This window comes from Salmo salar, chromosome 14 (genome assembly GCF_965601325.2).
Source record: "Salmo salar chromosome 14, fSalSal1, whole genome shotgun sequence".
NCBI lineage: Eukaryota > Metazoa > Chordata > Actinopteri > Salmoniformes > Salmonidae > Salmo > Salmo salar.
The window spans coordinates 83,177,448-83,194,386 of NC_138304.1; the positions used below are offsets into that span (position 1 = coordinate 83,177,448).

The window sequence follows — 16,939 nt, forward strand, 5'->3', positions numbered from 1 at the left end:
TAAGACGGGATAAACTGCGTTCAATACCGAAGGAAAACAAAGTGGAGCGTGCTTTTCAGGTCACCTGCCTCTATCAAACAATACACTTCCCTCGACCCTCGTTCTGAACAGGGCTACTTCTTCATTACACAAAGGAAAAACATCAACCAATTTCTAAAGACTGTTGACATCCAGTGAAAACGATAGGAACTGCAAGCAACTGCCTTAGAATTCTAGATTCCCAATGAAACCCCATTGAATAGAGAGTGACCTCAACAAAAAATAAGTCCTGGTTGGTTTGTCCTCGGGGTTTCGCCTGCCAAATAAGTTCTGTTATACTCACAGACATCATTCAAACAGTTTTAGAAACTTCAGAGTGTTTTCTATCCAAATCTACCAATTATATGCATATCCTAGCTTCTGCCGGTATGATATAGCATTGTGATAAAGTCTCTCTCACTACACTGGAAGTTAATAGGAATATGACTTTTAGATTCATAAAGGTCAGATTTCAATACTGGCCAATGTCATAATGCGGGAAGTTGTCTTCTCTCAAATTAGCCATCGATCATATTTTGTGATATTCCTACCTCAAGAAATGTGTAATTTAAAAGAGGGTCTAACACATTTCTCCTATTTGTCTGCCTCTTCAGTCCAGGGTGTATTGCATGGTGTCGTTGTGAATGTCAGACTCCACTCTGTGAGGCACATCAATCTGCAGGATGAACATGGTGAGATTGTAGACTCCCAAATTGATAGTGCAATTTGTTCAGGCGATTTTACAGCCAACTAGCTACTTCACATGCTGATATTGACTTTGGTATTATTGTGTGTAGCTACGTTTGCTAGCTAGCTAGCCAGCCAATAGAGAGAGCATTGCATTGTGGGTGTTGTAGTCGACTTGAGCTGCAACAGATTTCCACAACAATGTTTACGTTGCTACCAACCTTATTATATCGACAAAATGACATATTTGTTCACAAAAAATACTGTTCTCACATATTAGTGTTATGTAACAATGTAAATAATAGGAATGAGTGGTTTTGGGGGGGATTTTTCCTTTAAGTTATATAAGTAAATTTGTGCTGACAAAGCTCTATTAAATTAGGCACTGCAAAAGCGTAAAATGTAAACAATGAAAAATTAACTGAAATGAATCACTTAAACACTTAAAAACGTGGAAATCTTCAGTAGTTGATTTCAGCAGCCCAAGCCACACTCTCTGACTGAGCATCCGCTTGGTGTGACACAATTTCACATGCAGACTTTGGGGAAGAGAATCCGAAGTCCAATATAAAGATATCCATCTCCACAGTTTAATTTGCTGTGTTTTTCATGCTCTAGTGAAGTAGTAAATTCGGGTGCAGGCTGGCTGAGGAGCACCATCAGCGATAGCGTGGCTGGAGTCTCCACGCTTCACATAACACTCTCTCTCTCTCTCGCTATCCCTCACTGTCTCTCCTCTCTTTTTCTTCCCCCATCTTCTTCTCCTTCCCTCACTTGCATTCTTTCCCCCTCTCTGTATTCCTACCCTTCTCTCCTTTTTTCCCCCGTCTTTCTCTCCCTCACTTTCTCTCTCCCTTCTCCATCTTCTATACTTTCTCCAACGCTGAATGTAGGCATGGAGAGAGGCTTGTCTACAGTAAATGACCATTAATGGCCAACAACTTTTGTTGATTTCCTAGTGTGTTGATTTCCTACAGTGTAGGTAATTCCTAGTGTGTTGATTTCCTATAGTGTAGGTAATTCCTAGTGTGTTGATTTCCTATAGTGTAGGTAATTCCTAGTGTGTTGATTGCAATTCCTACAGTGCACGTGATTGATTCAATGTAATGCTCCGAAACAGGCAAATTAAATCATGTGAATCATGACTCACCTCCCAGCGTCAGTCTCTTTGAAGATCCCGTCCTGATTGGGGCAGAGCTCACAGCTAGGCGTGACTCCGTTCTTGCAAGCGTCGCAGAACCACGGTTCCGTGGAGTTCTCCGAGGCGGAACTCATGATGGAGTCACTCTCCCCGTCCACTCCATAGCAACCTGGAACACATGTAGAATGTCTGTCAATTACATCAGAGGTGCTTTCCATAACGCTGACCGGTAGCTAATACTGGCTAACATATTTCATTAGGTTTTACATTTCCTGTGAACATTGTGTCGTTAGCTAGTAGCTAACAGTTCCAACTTTACAGATTTGCGTCTATTCTATCAAGCAATAGCTCTGACTATCAGAGTAAGGGTTGCAGAATCCATTACAAGTTGGTGGATCCTCTTAAAAGGCGCAAAGGCTGTGTCACACCTAGGATTGAGAAGACCAGAGAACAATGCCCTGACAAGCACACAACATGGTGTCAACTTGCTGTTTGCTAGTTTCTCCTAAAACCTCCAGAAATATTCAGATTCTCTCTTAAACCTTTTGCTCCAGCTTTCTAAATGGGGAACATTTGATCATATTATCGAGACCTAAGACTAGAGAAGAGAGAGAAGCCACAAGCAAAGCATGTTAATGTTGTATTCTTAATTTTCCAGGGTTGCCAAAACAATTACTTTCGTTGATGCGGTTTCTATGGCTGCTATTACACTGGCTGAACGTGATCCGCACTACCAATGAGGGCAGCAATCAGCCGCTCTGCCTTCCATTGGAGAGATAACACACTGGCTCCTAATTCAGTCAAACAGCCTCCAGGCTCTCTGAGCTATGGGAGAGACTCACAAATCAAAGGCTCAATGTTGTACATACTCTGTATGCTCGTCACTCTGGACCACACTGGGGAATCAGTCCAGTCTGAAGACCCACTGGCGGCAAACATCCAGAAGCCACACCAGACGGCAATGTTTATTCAGTTGTGTGCATGTTTTTTTTCTTTCTCTCAGTGCGTAGATGTCCTCTATAGGTGCTCTGTGATTGTGTCCATTTGTTCTGCATCACAGTGAATAGACAGGCTAGAGTGGATTGAAAGCGATGTTCGTCAGTGTAGAAAATAGGGGGTGGTTATATAGTGTACTGTTGTATCCTGCAGGTTTATTTACGACCAGGTAATTGGCTTCAAACTGAGAGGAAGTCCAAGTCAGAATGACATTAATCAAGTCAGGATTACATCAATCAAGTCAGGATTACATCATTCAAGCACTGATTATTTCAATAGGGTAATTAGTACACAGCTGGAGCTTCACCCTGACCTCCAAACCACGATCTCTACCTCACATTTAACTACAACAAGAAAACAAAAAACATTTCCTTCCTTCTCAATGCTTCCCCCTGCAGTATGTGCGTCAAGAGGTTAAGTCCCCAGGTGCTCCAATATAGCTCAAGGTTCATTTTCTTAAAGAAAATATATTACTGAAAATACTGCTGGCAACAGTTGTGCTTAATAGTGATTGGTGCTTTTAATCAAAGAAACCGGGTTGTGAACGATCTGGTTTTACCGACTTACGGCTGAACCGTCTCCGCAAATCTCCGATGTTCCTTTTGAACCGAGATACAAAGCTGGAAGCACGAAGCCATGGGGTGCTGGCTAATGTGAGCTAAGCTGACCAAAAGTGATGACTACGGGATAGCTTTATAATCCTCCAAGTGAAGATTATTCTTGTCAGAAATGACGAGCTTGGCAGTTAAAGAGGCTATAGGGGGTAGGGGTAGTGTATAGTGTCTACTAAATCAAGATGTACTTTTAACTGTATCAAGATTTAACAGTGAAAGAAAGGTCTCTCTGGGTATTTGGTGTTAACATATACAGGTGTGAATATGAGTGTGTGTGTGTGTGTGTGTGTGTGTGTGTGGTTCTGAATCTCAATCTGTTCTAATATGTAGATGAGGGAGGAAGTGTTGGAGTATCTCTCTTCTTCCCAGGATCAAAGGTGAAGTAATGGGCACACCTCATATTGGTGAGAGAGCAATCAGTTATTTTGACAGTCCATAGCTGGGTTCCCATTTTCATGTTGGCAGCGATGTCACACTAATCATCTCTGTACGGTTCTCAACACACCCAACATAATGTCCATCTCTGCCTCCTCCTGAGAGTGAGGTGGAGAGAGAGCACACAAACACACCTGTCAGAGCAGCGCCATTAAAGGGGAACTCAGTTCATTATTATCTATGCTGCTTCAGTGCTACTTGTTCCATCATTACATTCATCATTACATCCCATTTAGATTTCAAATGCAAATGAATTCAGACGGAAGTGGAACAAATCAATATTCCTCACGTCTATTACGGAATACACAAATATCTCAAGTCCACCGCTGTTATGTACATTTTGAGAAATGTCATAACAGCGGTGTTCTCTTCCTACATTCAGTTTTAATCAATTCAATAAACCATTAGGCTAGGTAAAAACAGGTTTGAAATATATACGCTTTTTGTGATTTAACTCATGTGGTTTTACTCACATTTACTCTATTCTAATCTCTATCTCCAGCTGAATCTATTCATCTCACTCTGTGGCTGCCTGTCAAAATATTTATTTTTCTCCCACCGAAAAAATAAAAAAACTCAAGCATCCAGCACGTTCAAGATGGATGCTCTTAGATTAGTTCAATTCAATTTTTTCATGAATGGTAACACTTTCCATTCCAAGATTAAGTGGACCTATTCAAAAGCACTCATATAAGCAGAGCCGGTGTGCAAAATGGGGCATCAGAGACAACACACACAACTCTGATCTCACTGAATAACACCAATTACACATTATGTAATTGATGGTTTTCATGACAGATGTGTGTGTGACTGTTTTCAGAAGGATGGTTTTCAGATCTTCCTTTAAATCATCAGCACTGAATTCAAATTCCATAAGACGGAGAGCGATCTCTCAAAACATTACTTTATTCTCCTCCTTTTTAAAAACAATGCAATCATTCCCATGGCCAGTAAACCATAGAATAAATCAGTTACTCGTTATAAAGGGGAGAAAAACCACAAGGCTACTACGGATTGATAGCGTATTAATTTTGCATTTCAATTAGATTTGCTAAACCTGTTTTGAAAGGAAGACTGAGACAGAGAGGGAAAGGGGTAATTCAATAATAAGTATAATTCAATGTTCTCATCTGACAAAGGCCTGATAATGGATTACAAGGCCATTTCTAAAATGAAAACTAACTGTCAATAAGCAGCTTCACAATGACTTGCTTTCCTCTGTGGGTGCTGGGGTCCCATTCATTCATTCATTCATTCATTCATTCATTCATTCATTCATTCATTCATTCATTCATCTGTACTTCTCCTCCTCTAGGATTGAATTCATTTGAAGACACTGAAGACATTTACTATGCATTTGAGAGTGGTTAGATACCTTAGAGAGCGGTTAGATGCCTTAGAGAGCGGTTAGATGCCTTAGAGAGCGGTTAGATGCCTTAGAGAGCGGTTAGATGCCTTAGAGAGCGGTTAGATGCCTTAGAGAGCGGTTAGATGCCTTAGAGAGCGGTTAGATGCCTTAGAGAGCGGTTAGATGCCTTAGAGAGCGGTTAGATGCCTTAGAGAGCGGTTAGATGCCTTAGAGTGGTTAGAAAAATATTCTCCAGCCTCATCATAGAAAATCCAGTGGCGGGGCTGTTGGGTTCTTTTTTTTATTAAGGCGTGGGCCTTTAAATGCATTTCAGTGGCTTCAGGGGCTGCCCTTGTGGCATTAATGTTTCTGCAGTTAGTTGAAACAGCATGAGGGAAAACAGGGTTTTTAACCTTGAGCTGAGCTAGGCCCTTAATTACCCTGGTGTACAACAGGACAATATGGAGGCCATATGTCTGCTAAGCACGAAGCACTTTATGAACCTCATCTAAAACTGCTATCGCCTTACCAAGGCTGCCTTCAAATGGAACTCCTACGAGGACTGCGTGACAGAGGAACGACAAGAGCAGGTATTGACAAATGACTATGCATAGGCTACTAGGCCTATACTTCAAACAGTACAAAGACTCTTTACAGTTCTGCAACAGACTAAACTATGTCATATGAAATGGACAACCGGTTGAACATAATGCTCAATATAAGGAATGGGGTACCATTTCAGACGCAGTCATACACTGAAGCATACCTACAGTAAAGGAGGATAGAAGGAAACTGTGTAGGATTTGTGCCTGTACGATATCTGTAGCGGATTTACAGTACAAAGGCCCCAAGGACACTGTCAGAGTGTCAGAGAGAGAGAGAGAGAGGACATTCGTAATCTACTGGGGCCTCAGTCAACTGTCTTTCTGCAGTTACTATAGTATGACACACACCAGACCAGTTACAGTCACAAATGGGCATTGTAAGGAGTAGGGCTGTGGCGGTCACAACATTTTGTCAGCTGGTGATTGTCAAGCAAATAACTGTCGGTCTCACGGTAATTGACAGTTAACAAACACATTCAGCATCTCCTGGCTTCCACACAGCCTACAAACCACTGATGCTGACCTTTAGAACATCTACATTTTCAAAAGTCTAATAAATCCATGTAATATAGCCTACACCTTCACAATAAATCCATGTAATATAGCTTAAACCATCATAATAAATCCATGTAATATAGCCTACACCTTCACAATAAATCCATTACTTATTTTAGACAGGTCTGAAGAAACATGATATGAAGAAAATGTAGTCTATTTCAGAAGAACAGAATAGCATACTCTGAGTTGTCCTGATGTGGCTATGTCATTTGGCTGTGGGCTACACTAGTTCATTTAGCAGACAAGATTTTCTTAGAATTCCGTGGCATTATTTTATAGTATGAAGAATACAATTGAACAAAGCTGAATAAAATAGAAAGGATATTTTCTCTGAACGATTTGAGGGAGTGCGCACACGGCTATTCTGTGTTGAGCGGTTAACAAAGAAATAGGTACTCCTACATGCTTAATTTAGAGTTATTAATGTAACTTTAGTTGTTCTACAAACATTGGGCTATATGTTTGATGTTTAATACATTGTAAGGCTGCATGATGAGAATCTAATGATGATTTGAAAATAGTTGTTTAAAAGGCATGAGCTCTGCTTTGTTTTTTGTCCATGCTGTACACCAGTCATTCATTCACAATTTGACAATTACTTGATAATGCTTATAATTTCACGCCGGAATTCCCCTTTGTGTGGCCGTAATGCACCCTTAAAAATCCATGCCGTTTGCGGCCAGCGGCCATTGTGCCCTTCTCCTTCCAAAGTTATTGACATTTTCCAGATTAAGACATGAAGGTCAGTCAAAGTAGTGATGGACTGTCGTTTCTCTTTGCTTATTTGAGCTGTTCTTGCCATAACATGGACTTGGACTTTTACCGAATAGGGCTGTCTTCTATATACCACCTTGTCACAACACAACTGATTAGCTCAAACGTATTAAGGAAAGAAATTCCACAAATTAACTTTTAACAAGGCACACCTGCTAATTCTAATGCATTCCAGGTGACTACATCATGAAGCTGGTTGAGAGAATGCCAAGAGTGTGCAAAGCTGTCATCAAGGCAAAGGGTGGCTGCTTTGAAGTATCTCAAATATAAAATATATTTTGATTTGTTTAACACTTTTTTAGTTACTACATGATTCCATATGTGTTATTCATAGTTTTGATGTCTTCACTATTATTCTACAATGTAGAAAATAGTACAAATAAAGAAAAACCCTTGAATGAGTAGGTGAGTCCAAACTTTTGACTGGTACTGAATGTCTGAAATTTGTTTTGCTTAAGAATAGACCATTATCATGCACCTGTATCGAAACAGGGGCAGCGGGAAAAAATACATGTCATCTATGCACTTAAATAACGAATGGAGGACGCTTTTTGCGTGATTCATTTTCATGCCAGCCAGCTAGGCTGGAGTGTTTGATTAGATTTTCGATACATTTGCATTGATGTCAGAGTGATTAGAGGGACAATATAGTGCTGAGTACCAGGCAGTTAGCTAGTTTGGTAGGCTACTAATGACCATCAGCAGAATCAGAGCTTGGAGAAGCCTAATTACAGTGACTAAACGGTCACGTGGAATTTGACTTCCTTCATGACTCGTGACCGCTGGTGTGGCGGTAATACGGTCACCGCAACAGCCCTAGTAGGGACTCTTAAAAAAATCTAGCTGTGATTTCTAGGCCTGGGCTTAGTACACTCCACCCACCAGTGTTTAGCCCAAGGATGTAAAACACAATAAAAGTTTGTTTTAAACGAGAAGAAAAAAAAATCTCATACTTTTTAATTAGTTTGAACTACTAAATGTGATGTCCATTGCAGCGACAACAAAAAACATCCCCCCCAAACATTTTTTTATTCTACTGAATATGCATTTAAACAAATAAGCCCAAACAGCGGAGCCTTAATGAATTAAGCACATTTGAGAAAATAATTAACTTTACGGTCCAGAACTCGTTAGGGAGTGAAATCAATAGCACAGGGATTTAATTGGTGGTAGAATGAGTACACGTCCCAAATGGCACCCTATTCCTTATTAGTGCACTACTTTTGACCAGAGCCCTATGTAGGGAATAGGGTGCCATTTGGGACTCATCCTAGGCCTATTAATGACAATGTAATGTTCTTTATTAGGGGAGAGCATTTTAACAGCCGTGCTGCTTTAAAATGACACCGGATACCATTACACTGCTGAAATGGTAAAACGGCAAGACGAAAAAGAAAAGAAATTGCAAAGGGACATAAAAACAACAAACAAGTGACTGTCTTCGCTACTGAAAAGCTAGAATTAGCATTTAGGCTTCAGTCCAGAAGACATAAAGCAGACCGAGAGAGACAGTGGTGCAGTTAATGATGTCTGTCATCATTCACAACACACACCACACACACACCCACACACACACACACACAGAAACACACACTAGCCCATGCTAATCAAAAGCAGCTAGTCTGCATAGTACATTGCTGTGATAGAAACAGGCTGTCTGTACTGACAACTGGCTCTCTGGGCCTCTGCTCAGTGTTCACCGAGCCTTTTGATCTCTTCCCCTCGCTACACTGGACATCCTGCATCTTCTCCTTTCATTTTTCATCCATCACTCCTTTCCCCTGGTCTGAGGAGGAGAGTGTCTGAACGAGGGAATGTGCAGCGCAACAAAGAGGAGAACAAAGAGTTCTGGAGTCAAGCAGAGAGACGAGAGGAAGTGGTCGGATGACTCACCCGAGCTGCATATAATGACAGCTCATCTCTTCCTTACGATCCCTCTCTTGTTCTCTCGCTTTCTCTCTTTCCTGTTACCATCCCTTGTTCTCCCGCTTCACCCTCTTGTTTTTTTTAAGAGCACTGTGCCTCTACAGCCCAGAGAAAGGAGGATGGAGGACAACCCAGCACCTTTTGACCCCAAAACCATGAGCTATATGTGAGCTAGTTGGAGCCAAAAAGGCTAACAGAACAATCCCATAGAGTCTCAAGAGGAACAACTGAACAAGCTAGGTCACAGTTATACGTTAGTGACAGCAGCAGCAGCCTTGCTTTAGCATCCGCTCCACCTCCCACTACAGTTGAAACACCTGAGGTGGCAAAACACCAGTTCACTTTCCTCTCTTCTCCTCAGGGTGGGAGGGGCACTAGGCACAGAATCTGTTTTCAATTTCATGCCAGCACCGTCCCATGCATATGACAGGTTCTGCATTGCTGCGTGGGTAGGTACGCACGTGTTTGTGTGTGAGGATGGGTGGGGTCACCTTTCCAAGCTGCTGCGCATGGCTGCAGGTGAGCAGTTGTGACATGGAGGCAGCTGTTTGGGGCCAACCCTCTCCTGAACCAATCAACCCCCCTCTCCCTCAGGGCGCCTGGCACCATGGCGCAGCTGGCACCCAAAGGTTGGAGGCGGTTGGCGAAGGAGGGCCTTGTGTGTGTGTCTAAGAAGTGGCTGGCGAGGGTGGGGCAGTGTTCAGTATGGAACAGATGTCTGTTCAGTCGGGGGCGGCCACGACACTCCTACCTACCTGCCCCTCTCCACCACGGGAGGGGAAAATGCCATGCCGAGGCAAATGAAGGAGAAAGAGAGAGTTCCTCTTTGTCGCTATCTAACTCTTCTACAGTCCTCCAACTTGTATGCATGTCTTTTTGTGCATTTTCTACAGTCCTCCCACTCCCTCTTGCCATCCCCTTCCACTCGTTCACTCTCTACGCCTCTCCATCTCTCTCCTTCCGCTCTTGCATTTGTGTAGTCCCCCCCCCTTGCAAAATGTGCATCCTCTCGCTCTCTTCGTTGCAACAGAAAGAAAATGAAAGATTGTAATACAAGGCCATTCCGATTCAATTGATTTTGTAATAGCCGGAGAAAGTCTGGTTGGTAAATGGTAAATTCTTTCCCAACTGTAATTGAGCAAGACATTGGGAATACATGGACAGCATATATATAGGGAGGACAAAAATCATTGGATGCTGTATGTTACTACGAGCAAAAACATTTATAGCTTGGGCATTTTCTTATGGAGCACAACTTGTTCTGTGGCCCTGTAGTAAAGTAGAACAGGAATATGCATTGTTTGATCAGGAGCCTTAATACATTACTACGGTACAGATAATAGGCACAAAGATTAATACTCCAGCTGTTGATCCTTGATATCAACAATGCAACTTCATCAAAATCCAAACTAGTTGGTTTATTTTAAACCTATGAAGTTGCAGGTACAATAAATGACCGGAAACGTTTTACAAGACCAGATAGCCTGAGAAAAGTAACTTATTCCACCTGGTAAAACAACACAACCTAAGAACTGGCCTCAAAGTGCTCCTCCTGCCTGTTCTGCTCTGGTCTCTCCAATCCCTGACTCAGCATGGTCCCCTCTGTTCTGCTCTGCCTCTTCTCATGGAGATTAGACAGGTCTCAGAGGAACACAATATTAACACAGGGAGGGAGATGTGTGTGTTAGAGATAGAGAGAGGGAAGGAGATAAACGTAGAACCAGCTACTAGTGTCCTACAGTACTTCTGCTCATACACCATTGGTGATTAGGCCTGTGCTCCTCTCCCATGATTCTTGAGTGGGGTGTGTGCGTACTGTCTCTCCCTAAGAGCATCTGTGTGAGTGTTGCTCGAAGGACTGACTTGCAACACTGCACTTGAAAGACTCTGGCTCTTTCAAGGTTACCCTCTGATTTAGTGCTGCCAGTGGCCATAGTGTGTGCGTACGTGCCTACATGTGTGCATACATTCCGTTTCTAGGGGCTTAAAAATCAGTAAAACATCTGTAAATAAATAAATAAATAAATAAAGTGGTCGTAATTGAAAATTATAGCTGTCACATTGATCAGTTGTGTGCATGGGCAGCGTTACCACGCCTGTCCAGAGGAGAAGGCCACATCTAACAGACGATTTAAGGAGCCATTGATTTTGTCTCCAACCAGTCAGAGGGAGACATAATGAGCTAATAATGCTAGATGAAGAGGGTTAGTCTGTTAGTTCCCCAGGCCAGGACTGTATGGGGAGAATGCACTTCTGGACGGTGAAGAGGTGATTATTTTGTGTTTGCTTCTGGTTGTGGGTATATGGAACTTGCAACCAAAACTTCTGTAACCCCAGCCTGGCACGCAAACACTGTCTCATCTTTAAATCTCTGCCTTGACAGAAAATGTTTTTCTTCTGACCCAAACCTGAACAGCTACCAATGTAGTCCTAGCCCTTCTAAATGTTTCTGATCTGTGCTTCCCATAGAATAAGAAAAGGCTACCTCTCCAGGCAAAAACCTGTCCACAAACATGAATTTTACTTGAAATAAACCAACCCTTGAAATCCTATCGTTGATTTGTGGTTGAAATCTGGTTGAAATTAGTGTACTTTGACCACTTTTTGCATTTTCACCCAAAAGTTCAATTGATGCCAACGGCAGTATGTTGAAAAGATACAACAGATGACGTTGAAACAACCTTGGTTCAAAGTATTTTTCCCTGGTGGGACTGTTATATACAGTAACCTATCTATCTGGAGCTGCTAACCTTCGTGTACGGTCACGCCACAGTTATCACACTGGATGATCTCGTCAGCGTCCTCGCTGTTGTCTCCCAGACACACACAGCAGATCAGGATGTGTTCCATCCTCTGGGCCGCCGCGCTCCACGTCTGGGCACGCTCCAGCAAGGCATCCTGGGTAGACAGGAAGTGGGAGACACAGTAAAGTTTCAGTAAAACTATTATAAATGCACCCGACCACACTACATTGTGTTGGGCTGTTGTATACATATTTTTAACTAGGTTAAATTTATCTAAAAAAAGTATTTTTATCTCCGTGTTTGAATGTAACACACGGTTACGTGTGATTCTAATATGCTTGTATGCACCGGACCCCAAAAATAAAGTTTCCGGCCTCTGCAAACAAAGTTTGTCCAAGTTGTAAGTCTAAAACCTCTCACAATCCCCCCTCTCCTCTGGCCACAGATCATTACTGATAGATAGTAGTAGGCTAAATCTCATTCACACTGATGGACTCCAAGCTAAGTCGATTAGCCTAACACAGAGCTGTAGCTCTCTAGCGGTTTCTGTGGTTGTCTCACTCTGATACCATCCAATCTCCTCATTGGATTATAGAACTCTGTGGCACATAGCAACATAGTGCTGGGCTGGCTAACACACTGGATCCAATGAAGGGTTTAGAGAGTTATGCAAACTTGTCTAACAACTTTCACGACTACATGATACACCTAAATGCTGAGGGCCTGAGGCAGTTTGCTAACAACAAACTGTGATACTGAGGACAAGGACATGACGCTGTATTTACCTCATTGCTCTTTCCCTGTGACATGCTGTCGTTGGTCAGCTCCTCATCAAACACACTGCTGCTCTTCACTTTCCTCTTGGGTTTCTTCACCTCTTTATCACTGTCGCTACTGCTCCCTTCTTCATTCTCATCTTCATCACCACCATCGTCATCCTCGTTGTCGTCATCATCATCACTACCGCTCCCTCCGTCGTGGTCCTCCTCGTCCTCCTCTCCCTCGCTCCCTCCTTTCTGGGCAGCCGCCGTCTTGCCCTTCTTCTTGCCGGCGGAGGGCCTCCAGTCATTGTCGTCTTCGCTGTCGTAGTCGTCCATCTCGTTGAGCTCGTCCATGGTGGTGAAGTCCAGCATGGGTCGGTTCCGACGCAGGTTCCACTTCTTGGGCTCCTGTGTGGCGGCCGTTGTTGAGCCTCCGTCCTGTGCATTACCACTACCTGGATGAAAGTTCAAGGGGTTTTATTGGTCACGTTTACCAAAAACATAATTTCAAAACATGAATATAAAAAATACATTTTAAAACAGCCTACCTGTGCCACTCCCGCTTCCTCCGCTCCCAGCCTCTGTGTCCGAGGCCTTCTCCTCTCTCCTCCGTCGGCCCCTGGGCACCCCTGATGGAGCAGGGTCTTTAGTGGTGGTGGTGCTAGTGTCATAGGATGGCTGCTGTTCCTTGGTCTTCTCCTCTTCCTCAGTGGGGGTGTCGTCACCTGTCAGCTCCTTGGTCTGTTCTTCATCGATGCCGTCCGTTGCAGAGCCGATGTTGTCCGAGCCGCTGTCATTGTCAGAGTCCTCAGCAGCGCTCTCCTCCTTGGACCCCTCCTCATCACTCCCAATGGCACTACCCTCTGACCCTAGAGCAGGGGAGAGAAGGACAGAAGGCATGTTCAACATGGAGTATGAATCAAAGAATGTCTGCTGTCATAATCTCTCTCTTTTGATGTTATTTTCTTGTATTGAGACACTTAAAGATAAACATGACCTGAAGGACTGTTATGATCAAATCATGTTGATAAGCGATAACAGCGAAGTTGAATTCAGCTCTCTAATCTGCAATGCAGATCAACAATCAGATTAACAAGAGCTGTTGGATTTCAAGGCCTCAGTTGACAGGTCCAGTGATCAAAACCACAGAGCCCAGGAGGATCACAGTCATTGTAAAATGTAAATAAGAATTTGTTCTCAATTTGTTCTCAACTGAATTTGTTCTCAACTGACTGTAGAATCTCATTATCAGCTCTTGGCCACAGTGTGTGTGTGTGTGTGTGTGTGTGTGTGTGTGTGTGTGTGTGTGTGTGTGGTGTGTGTGTGTGTGTGTGTGTGTGTGTGTGTGTGTTTCAGATAGGATGGATAGAGACCTCAGGGCCGACCAGAGCGATAAATCCAGCCCAGGCAGACAGTGGCAGGTCGAGATCGCCTCAGTGGCCACAGCCTGTCTCTAGATCATGCAGGGAGTCAGTGAGAAGCACACCGCTCTACAAGGTCGCTACCAGACACAGACAAGCAGGGTGATGAGGTCTTCATCTATACTTCGGGACGCCTGCACCTGACAGTGGGGCGGCACTGGCAGACACACCGGACAGAGAATCTTGGTGGAGAAGATATCACAGCTGCACATTGAAATGTCATTCAAAGCTATTCAAGCCACAGCTAAATAGAGCATTCATGATGAGAAGCTTAGTCTGCAATAGAAACCACTGACTTGCTTTTGGGGACATTTCATTTTTGGTTTGAAGGCCTAATTCCGAGTTCCACCTTTCTCCTCTCCAGTTCTATCTGAGCTGACAGATGATGTGAATCGCAACATAACAGGAAATAACTGCATATGTGGTGGGAAAAAAATTGTAATTTACAGGGGGAGTGGATGGAAGAGGACCCTCACTGCTGTTGGTTACCTGAGGCATCTGCGTCTCCCACTTCGAAATCGCTGTCATCTGAGCTGTCATAATCTAAAGCGTCCAGCAGAGAGGCAGCCAGAGGCTTCACCTGCCTGCGCTTTGACCCACGGTCCACTGGGGAGAGAGGAGGAGAAGAGCGGAGAGGGGATTCAGTGCCATGGAAGAAAAGCACCACCATTATTATAATTCAAAGCATGGCCTGGGTCGTCATTTAATGTACTGAACGTTGCAAACATAAATTCAAATCATGATTACAAATAGCTCAAAACAAACAAAATAAATACTGCATTTTATTCTGCTGCAAATTTTCAGCTGCCTTGCTTTGTGATTTTGTAATGATCAAATGGAATGGTCTGGGGATCAGACAATATAGCATATGCAAGCACCGCTATTACATTGCCATTTTAGTCATTTAGCAGACGCTCTTATCCAGAGCGACTTACAGTAGTGAATGCATACATTTTTTTTTTTGTACTGGCCCCCCGTGGGAATCGAACCCACAACCCTGGCGTTGCACACACCATGCTGGCGTTGCAAACACCATGCTCTACCAACTGAGCCACAGGGAAGACGGCGGTGCTGGTAATCATAGCAACACACATCTCTGTCTGTGGTAACTTTGTTGAGACAAGAGTGCATGTTGTTATGCAGTGCATGTAAAGCACAGCTAGCTGGTCCTGCAGGGATATAACTAGAGCTCGCTAGCTTTCTCCATTCAATTATTAAGCAGATAATGCTAGCTAGATAGATAGCTTGCTAACTAACTAACTGGCAAATTATCTAGCTAGCCTGTTAGCTACTAGCTAGCTAAAGCTAGCTTACAAAACACATGTTTTGACAGATAATCCAAAAGCATAGCTACAACTGTTACAATGTAGTTAGCTAGCTAATTAGATAACGTTATTGATTATGAGCTGGCTAGATAGCTACGTTAGCAAGATAAACAGCCGTCAACTGTGAGGCTAGCTAGCAATGACTCGAACGGACCGTAGGTATGTTTATTCCATTCTCTTCGGAAAATGTTTTTTTTTTCTGCATAAAAGCATGCTACTTTCTTCTATCAAATGTGCATTATATTGAAAATAACACTCACTTTATCCGTTTTCTCGTTTTTACTTGATTGAACAATGGCACAAAGAACGCCTCCTCAGAACATGTTATGCGCACCACGTCTGCTACAAGAAGTGGTGACGTTCAGCACAAAGGGATGTTGTAACCCTGGTAACCGTGTAATTGTCTTTGATGATGAAGAAGGTTTATGTAAATTCTCGAGGTTGGAGTATGACGAGATAACACAAATAAGAGGGTTTTTTAAATGGCATTTGACACAGATACGGACATAAGACCAGGACCCTCAATAGTCAATACAAATATATGTTTAACATTGTAGGCAGTATTTTCTTTGATAGGATGAAATACACCTCAGTCCCAGTGATGTCATGGTAAGCCTGTCAGTCCTGTCAGTATTTCACATTGACACATCCAGGTTGCTACAGCATTAAAATAATCCTGCAGCAACAGGACATTATTATGTGGATTATATTCCATGGACATTTTTGTAGGGGTTGATACATTTTTCGTAAGGGACAATAAAGTCTGAAATGTGAAAGTGGAAATAACAAACTTCAGAATCCTTTTTAAACCTCAAATATAATATAAGTTTAAGTTCTCCTGCAACAGTGTGATGAAATGAATATCCTACATTTGTAGATATGGAATGATTAGGTCAAAACCAGATCTGATAGAACAAAAATATCCCCAAATCTTTATCTGGGTTGAGCAGAATGTTGTGGGAAAATAATACTACAACTCTCATGTCCCCTCATCTTCATTATCCTTATGAACTTACATTCATATGAACTTCTGAATTATTATTTTCTGAATTGATGGTGAGTAGGTAGAGAAACACCTCTCTGAGAAATTCTTCCTGATGGTACCAGATGATTTTCCTTTTTTTGATTTACCCTATACGACAGTGCTGGTGATGGTGAGTTAGATGCAGATTACGTTGGATATAATATTCCCTTTAATTGCCTTTGGCAATCCACTCAAAGAGCAGATCTGAGAGATCTGACGATTCCATAGTTACTGGCCTTCCGTGCTTGCACAACCTGTCTCCATCACAAGGAGATGTGAGAGTCAATAGGGTCAGCTGGTGATTGCCTTATCTCTCACTCTTTCATTCTCTCCACATGAGTGTCTCTCTTACTGTCAACTGATGAGGGATATTGAATGATAAATCACTTGAGATGTAGGCCTATCACATCATTTCACACACTACAGGTAGACTAGTTCTGCTTTCCTAAATGGCACCCTATTCCCTATATACTCCACTACATTTGACCAGAGCACTGTGGGGACTCGTCAAAAGTAATGTGGTACTTAGGGAACAGGGTGCCATTTCAGACACAGCCTACGT

The 16,939-nt window shown here is 42.8% G+C and overlaps 1 protein-coding gene across 4 annotated transcripts in view; it reads right to left on the reverse strand.

The window, feature by feature from the left end:
• Positions 1–15,706, reverse strand: part of LOC106570311 (PHD finger protein 14) — a 539,603-nt gene extending 523,897 nt beyond the window's left edge. For all 4 annotated transcript variants that reach the window (XM_082961224.1, XM_082961223.1, XM_082961222.1 and 1 more), the window contains exons 1-6: positions 15,614–15,706; positions 14,518–14,634; positions 13,156–13,476; positions 12,632–13,062; positions 11,853–12,000; positions 1,856–2,015 (exon numbers count right to left, since the gene is read on the reverse strand). In XM_082961224.1, the coding sequence (XP_082817350.1) occupies positions 1,856–2,015; positions 11,853–12,000; positions 12,632–13,062; positions 13,156–13,476; positions 14,518–14,634; position 15,614 (1,178 nt within the window). In that variant the 5' untranslated portion in view covers positions 15,615–15,706. The remainder of the gene's footprint in view (positions 1–1,855; positions 2,016–11,852; positions 12,001–12,631; positions 13,063–13,155; positions 13,477–14,517; positions 14,635–15,613) is intronic.
• Positions 15,707–16,939: the final 1,233 nt, after the last annotated feature.